The sequence below is a fragment of the Mizuhopecten yessoensis genome, unplaced genomic scaffold, assembly GCF_002113885.1.
Source record: "Mizuhopecten yessoensis strain PY_sf001 unplaced genomic scaffold, ASM211388v2 scaffold11101, whole genome shotgun sequence".
Taxonomy (NCBI): domain Eukaryota; kingdom Metazoa; phylum Mollusca; class Bivalvia; order Pectinida; family Pectinidae; genus Mizuhopecten; species Mizuhopecten yessoensis.
Genome location: NW_018408880.1, coordinates 291,322 through 299,669, shown reverse-complemented (window position 1 = coordinate 299,669; position 8,348 = coordinate 291,322). Strand labels below are relative to the sequence as shown.

Here is an 8,348-nt window from a genome sequence, read left to right as displayed (position 1 = left end):
GGGCCCCGCCCTGGCCCCAGGGGTTGGGGTAGGAATCCCAATTTTACAATTTTGAAGCCTCATCTACCAAGGATGATTCTGACCAAGTTTGAAAAAAATCCATCCACTGGTTCTTGAGAAGAAGTTGAAAATGTAAAAGTTTACGCACGACGGACGAAGACGGACGAAAAGCGATTGGAATAGGTCACTTGAGCAAAGCTCAGGTGACCTAAAAATTGTATTATATATAACATTATATTTTTGTTTCATTTCACAAATTTCTTTGCTTTGTTATGAAAAGTCAACTGGATCGAGGCCTAAAAGTGTTCGCTTATATTTGCTCTAACTAAACAGTGTATGACAAAATAGTAAGGCATCAAAACAATAATGCAAAACTTCAATGAGGTTTCCAATGATGGCAGATACTGTGAGGAAAGGAGGAGGGGCTAATTCTAATTTATAATAATTTATAAATTATTTAAATCTAAATTTTCAATTTGATTTCGACATCCTGCTTATGAATTAAAGAGGGTACATGTATGCATACACTGCAGATGTTTGCATCCAGCAGTGAACAAGTTATCCCAACACTGGATGGAGTGCAATTGAGCGAGATAAAATTGATAGGATCAAAGATAAAAACTGAGGCTGGTCAGGGTATCTGAAACATATTTTTTGCTGTTTTGGCCTAAGCAAAAATTATTCAAAACAGACATGATGAATTGCTCATAGCTCATTTAATGCTTCAACTAAAGAATAGAGTCAAGACATATATTACCAAATTCATGCTCTAGTTGATCCATGTCATGGTCTTGATTCACATGCCCACGTGCATGAGTGTACATTTCTGCAACCTCATCATTTTGAAGACTGCTGTGTCCAGTGTCAGGGCATGCACAGCCATCTTTAAGATCCGAGTCATCTGCTTCTATCATCATTCCATAGGAATGCATTGAAAGCAAACATCTAATTGACCCTATGAAGTTGACATAACCTAAAAATATTCAAAAATTACAGATTATCATTTAAATGATGTAAATAAGTGATTTATAGTTCCCATGTCTAATGATTTAGTTTTTCCTAAACATTAGAAATATTGTAACAAGACTGGACTCTGCCACTTTCCAAGTCCCACTGTCAACCCTGCAGGTTCAATTTGGTTGGCCTCAGGTTTTTCTGTTCATTACACTATACTCTTATCACAACTCTTAAAATACCTGAAGAACATTCAATGTAAAACTGTCAACTCCTCCCTTATTAGCAGAAGACAAGTCAACTGTAGAACCAAACAGGAACAAGGAACAAGTAACAAACAACTCAATGCTTTCGTTACTCAGGGTCAAAGCTAGAACTTTGTCAAACTTTGATTTACAAATGTACTCACTATATTCTAAAATTTATAGTCAATAAATGGTGTTTTGGTAATTTGCATAATATACAATAAGAAGTGATCTATTTATCTTATTCTTTATTCTCTCTATTACATAGCAGTATTGCATACATTTATTTAATTGCATGAATGATATTCAACAAAACACCGTATCTAGATATAATTGTTTCATTACAATAATTACGAAATAATCATGATACACATCATTTACAAGTTACATAGGAGCTAACCATTGACATTTCAAGAGATGTCGATTCAATTGACCCAACGTCTTAGGCAGGTAGATTTTATGCATGGGCTAGTGAAAAAGGCCAAGTATTGCAAGGCAATCAATAGTCCCCCACAGGTAATGATTTCTATATTTAACAAATTTACACTTATGTCAGGATGTACCTACTGTTAGGAAAGTATCCCGATACATACTTCTTGCATTCCGCAATCCCAAGATGTCCTTAAGCTTGAAAACTAAATCTGGTTATTCCAAGTGAAATAGTACAGAAGATATGCTCCGGACAAACTTTTTCAAAAGTAAAGGTAATAGATTAAGTCATAGGTCACAGAGACCTAATTCTTGCACTCTGCCATCCCGAGATAAATTCATCTTTTGACAATGTAATTGTTGTATGAAAATTGAAATTCAACCATCTGATTAGTTCTAGGAACAAGAGTACTGCGGGGCGGAACAATATACGCTCGTCGAATGCCATAAAGTGTTATATACTTTCTTACATTGAAATAAGATCTGCATCATTCTAAGAGTGGTTACCTGACTGCTATAAAAAATGTAGGAGAAAATCTCTGGACAAAAAAAATCAAATACTGAAATGAACAAAGGGCAACAACTTTTGCAAAAATCGTCGAATCAATATTCTTTTAAGGGAGACACAACTTCACATCATGATTATAATGTTTACCAAGTTTCAAAGAGATTGGTCGAAAAAAGTAGGAGGAGATTGCCGGACAGACAACAGTTTACGCTGGACGGACAAACCCATACCATAATACCCTGTTGACGGGCATATAAAATTGGCAAAAATTTACTCTACAGTCACAGTTAAAGTAGCGTACACAATGTTTATTAAGTCTGTATTCCAGTTTGTGCTGGACCTTTTATAACTTTTATTTAGTAGGTTTTATTTACAATCACACATTATCTAAAGTTAGCTGTAAAATAGGTAACATGTATGACTGAACTTAATATACATGTATTTTGTTGTAAGGGTCATGATCAATAGGCCTACTGAAAGATGGTATAATCACTATCAGTTTCAACAACCTGATCTTTGTCCGTTCATGGAAGAAGATGGACCTACAGGTGGCATCATCATAACTATCCAATTAACAGGAAATATCATTACGTTCGGTACATACATGTCCCCAATTTGAGGTAGTTTAATGTTTTTGTGTTTTGGGGCCTTTTTGGGTAAATCATGCTACCACACTCCAACCTTAAGCTTGGTGCCTTCATCCGTTCATTGAACAGGTCCAGTACACTCTGTCGATTGAGCTATATAGCTGTGAAGACCTATATTGCTATAATAGGTCTATTGACCTATCTGAAATAGGTCTGTTGGGCAATTTTCATGTGATTTTCTTTTTTAAGGAAAACGAAAAGAAAATTTTATCATTAGGTTGATAACAAAAGACATTAAATATAAGTATTCTTTTAAAAAAAATAATGACGTAATTTTTTTTTAACATTTATGAAAAATGAAAATAAACATCTAAATGTATGCTTTTTGTAGTCAAAATTACCATAAACTTTATTGTTCTATGCGTCTTTGCTTAAATTTAATGAAAATTGAAATCTGAGAAAATATATAGCTCAATACAGCTATAATTTATAGGTGAATATAGCTTTATAGGTCTTTGTATAGCTTAATCGGCAGAGTGTACTGGACCTGTTGAAGAAGTCATATATACATTATATTCAAATACAGCTTTAAAGCTTCTTTTAGGGATTTGTTACAGCACACCATTTAAGAAGTCTCATAGTCTCCCAAGTGAATGCATAGGCCATTTAGGTGTGGGAACAAAGTGTACAAATTCATTGTTTGCTGAAAACCAAAATGAGAAATCCGTGGAAACTGGTAACGTCACATTTTATGCACGCCGATTTCAAAGCGTTATAAACGTGTTTAAAATAATTCATCGAATTGTACACATAACCTGAGATAATTTATACATGTAGTCTACGTTTCTGCCACCACATTACAAAAGAAAGTCACATTAAAGCTACTTACCGTCACAGAAGAAGCATATTCACTGTATATCGAAAGCGGAAATGTATTTCGAATTCTAAATACTGAACCGACAATGTAAGTTTTATTCCGGATTAAAAACTACGTCCACAGTAGCATTGTGGATACGGTTGATATTAATATATACCTCTCTGGGTTGATGAATGAGGACATCTAAATATCTATTTTATCTTGTAATAATGAGATATTTTCTTGTTATTAAAGTAACTGTAGCGGGGGACGTTTTAATATATGCAGAGACGTATAAATGTATTATACGTCTCTGATATATGTGTGTTCATCGACAGTGTTTTGTTTGTTTGTTTGTAACAATATTTGTTTGATTTTGTTTAACGTCCTATTAACAGCTAAGGTCATTTAAGGACGGCCTCCCCTGTGTGCAAGGTGCATGCGTGTAGTGTATGTGTGTGTATTTTGGGAGGCTGTGATATGTTCGTGTTTGTCTCCTTGTGATAGTGCAGAACTGATGCCGACTTTATAGTGCTACCTCACTGAAACATACTGCCGAAGACACCCAGCAGGACGCCCCATCCGGTCACTTTATACTGACAACGGGCGAACCAGTCGGGACACAGCATCTAAGAACACTGACTACTGTGTGGACACAGCATCTAAGAACCTTGACTACTGTTCGGACACAGCATCTAAGAACATTGACTACTGTTGGGACACAGCATATAAGAACCTTGACTACTGTTGGGACACAGCATAAGCCATTGTAGCGTGCCAATATGTGAAAACAGGAAAAATTATATTGAATTTATTAATTACTGTGTTTAAAGGGACATCACGTGAAGAGCCATTTTTTTTAATGAATGTATGTATTGTATGTGTAGCGGGGTGGTTTTACAAATAACCAAGAGTTCTTTAAGATTTATGTTTATTCCATTCCACAGCACAGATATGACATGGTTCAACATCCTAGTGTATAGGTAGATACATACACTCTGTAAACATTTAGCACAACGAATCACAAGTACAATACATATACTAAAGGGACATAACTCTTGCAAACTAAATACTGTACTGCCTACTAATTCATACCGTTACAATTACACAGCATACATGGCAATTACTTTATAATAATTTTACAATTATTGTTTCTCAATTATATCATTACAAATAGTTACTTAGTAATCTAATGACCAATTAATCCAAAAGAAATAAGAAAGAAAATGATAAACCTAACTTTAACAACTAAAGTTAGAATATAACTTTCATGGAAATATAAATTACTTAAAATGTACATATCACGCACCTGTGTATGGCACAGAGCCAGGAATTAGGAAACCGATTCCATCAAAAGAGCGAAGCACTTAGTACTGAATTAATCGATCTATAAATAAAATAAAACCATTCTATTCAAAATGGTAAATGTCAATATACAAATATATATACTTCCACTTATGTTACCTCGCTATCCCCATATTCATAGTCCGTTCCAAATGTCCAGTTTGACCACTTGAATTGTTCGGGAAAGCCCTGCTAAAAATAGCGCCGATAACGTCACCTGACTAGGCAGGACACGGTTTCCAAAGGGGCCCCCAGATAGGGGCCGTCAGGCAACTGCAACTTCTTACCGCACTATGAAACCAAGTAATACGATTTCTAAGTCCGTATTCAAACTTATTGAACAGTAATTATTCATCATCAGAAGTTGATTGCACACTTGCCAATTTTCAGAATTTAAATTTATCTAGCTTTAAACATATTCGTTGCCAATAAAATTGACCAAGGAATGGGGCACACGTTTTTACAATTTATCACAGCCTTCTCCCGTCATACATTTACAATTAAATGTCAACAATGATAATAGGCATAAACATAAAGTAGATATTTATAAATATGTATTCAATTTAGTACCGGAATGTGACCTGTACAGATGGTACGGGGCTAAACACCTTCCCTCAACCATGGGACAAACCTTTCTGTAAAAAGGAATATTCACGAGACGAATATCCCTTTTCAAATGTTTTCATAAAGTGCATAAATGCAATGACAAACTACATGCGTATAAAAATGAGAAACGTTTGTGATTTTTTTTTATTAAATTGTACAACTCAATGTCTTTGGCCAATTTTTTTTCTAGACCCTGCATATAAATTTATGTATACTCTGTTTCCCACTTTCATTGTCTCCGGTCGATCCATACTCTAACACTTAGTAAGTCATATTAGCCATCACACACAATTAACTGTATGGCAAAACCACTATGTAGAATATGTGTCAGATATGGAACGTGTTGAGATACTTGATATTTTTTTTCAATACTTTACATAGATCAGGGACAGTATTATACGTCCCTGCATAGATTAAAGCATTCTTGTAAATGGACCCTTTTTTACGTTGAGACATCTTTTCTTTAATCATTTCATTTTTGTCCGAAACAGAAGCCGTAGTTATCGGCAACACGCGTAATTTTTACAACGTAAACAAGCTTTTTTTCCCCTGTGTTCAATACGTATTCCGATTCTATCTGAAGTCGAAAATTAAATTAATTCATTATAGAGAAAAGGGTGTTACATGATCATATATTCTAAGTCAACATCATATGAAAACATGGATTGTTGATAAATTACGATTTAAAAAAAATATGTTATGCGATCCTATTTACTAGAAGTAGGTTCTCCTTCCTCAGTTATTCATCCTTGTCCGTCATTTTGACATATTAATCTAGCTGCGACAACGTAGCTTTCTGACGAAGAGCGATTTTTTTTTATATATTGCGTCGTCGCGCCAGAGGAGGCCGGGTATTCATATTAGTACTGATTTAAAATCTTGCATGTAAAAACAAAAAAAATCGTTTAATTCAGGAATATAATTAAATCATACCATTTTACTGAACCCGGTAATATTATAAATTATGTAAATCTAATAGCGCACGTATCTCATTTGACCCCGAGTACCAACCGCAGAGGAGATAACAGAATATGCCGTGGCCATCACAACAGTTATCCCTTGGAGGGCCTCATGGCAAAATCAAACTAACCAGTCACTTATCCCTTCCTTTCGCAGAAACCATTGTATAATTATAGAAACACAAAGTAAAATATCTCCGATACATGTCCATTAAAATATTAAACTAAGTTCATCTGTGTTCAAACTCAGACAAAGATACAAGCGAGGTTAATAGTTTTAGATATTTATTCATAACAACAGCGCTAGCATGTCTGTTGATTCCATTTCAGCTTAACCGGCTATCCGGAAGAATACATGCACCGTCCTTTGAATGCTTCCCACCTGCAATAATGATTCCGTAACGTACTCCTTGCGCTATCTTTTGACCATTTGGCAACTTTCCGCTCCTACCCTGCAGGTAGGGCGTAAGAATTGTACCTGCTACCCCCAATTGCATGATCGTAAGAGGCGACTAAATTTGGGACCTTATCTCTTCTCTTTTTTTCTAAATAACTTTCTTCTTCCTAATGTCTCCCTTGACAATGCCTTACTTTTGGCCATTTGTTGAGCGTTCTCCCTTGACAATGCCTTACTTTTGGCCATTTGTTGAGCGTTCGCCCATGTGAGGAAGGCTTTGGGTTCTGTCCCCTGGCCGAGACATACCAAAGTCTTTAAAAATGGTAGTTTCTACTCCTGCTTAACGCTCAGCAAATTAGGAGTGGGACGACTGGTTCACCCGTTGTCAGTATAATGTGACCGGGTGGGGCGTCCTGCTGGGTGTCTTCGGCAGTATGTTTCAGTGAGGTAGCACTATAAAGTCGGCATCAGTTCCGCGCTATCACAAGGAGACAAACACGAACATATCGCAGCCTCCCAAAATACACACACATACACTACACGCATGCATCTTGCACACTGGGGAGGCCGTCCTTAAATGACCTTAGCTGTTAATAGGACGTTAAACAAAATCAAACAAACAAACAAACAAATCGTAGCTGACACGGTAGAACACTTTTCTTTCGCTTACTTCACACGGCCAGTCATTTTGTTTACAAAGAAATGGTGTGCTATGCGCATGCGCTAGTAGAGGTAAATCCCTGAACAAAACGTTGGTCAGACAGGTAGAAATACCGATGATTATCTTAGATTTAATCATTTTTATAAATCTATTTTTGCCAAATCCGATTGTTATTTAGGAGTCTCACTTGATATGCTTATGTAGTATTTGAAAAAAAGACCCCAAAAAAAGTTACTTCACCGTGATGCCTCTTTAACAGTTAGTAACTTAGGAATTTTTTTTCATGTTTTCACATATTGGGTTGATAGGATTTTTTCTAACATGTGAAACCCAATTCGTGAAAAGTGAAAAAAATCTTAATATCTGTTTTGGATTATTAGCGTATCTAATTATTGGGAATTGTTTACATAAGAGTTACTTTGAATAATAAGTAGGTAACAGATAGTAACTTAGGAATTTAAAACATTATCATGTTTTCACATATTGGGTTGATATAATTTGTCCTATCATGTGCAACCCAATTCGTGAAAAGTGGAAAATATTTTTTTTTATTATTATTCGTGGATTTAATTAGTTTGGATGGTTCAGCTTAGAGTTAGTTTGAATTGTAAGTAATTTAAACACAGTAATTAATGAATTCAATATATTTTTTCCTGTTTTCACATATTGGGTTGTTTTCACATATTGGCAAGCTACACAGCATCTAAGAACCTTGAATACTGTTGGCACACATCATCTAAGACATTGACTACTGTTGGGACACAGCATCTAAGAACCTTGACTACTGTTTGGACACAGCATC

The 8,348-nt window shown here is 35.5% G+C and overlaps 1 protein-coding gene across 1 annotated transcript in view; it reads right to left on the bottom strand.

Annotated features, from left to right (window-relative positions):
- Window positions 1–3,666, bottom strand: part of LOC110465824 — an 8,472-nt gene extending 4,806 nt beyond the window's left edge. Inside the window, exons 1-2 of the mRNA XM_021521928.1 lie at window positions 3,613–3,666; window positions 758–973 (exon numbers count right to left, since the gene is read on the bottom strand). Coding sequence (XP_021377603.1) covers window positions 758–932 — 175 coding nt within the window. The 5' untranslated portion in view covers window positions 933–973; window positions 3,613–3,666. The remainder of the gene's footprint in view (window positions 1–757; window positions 974–3,612) is intronic.
- Window positions 3,667–8,348: the final 4,682 nt, after the last annotated feature.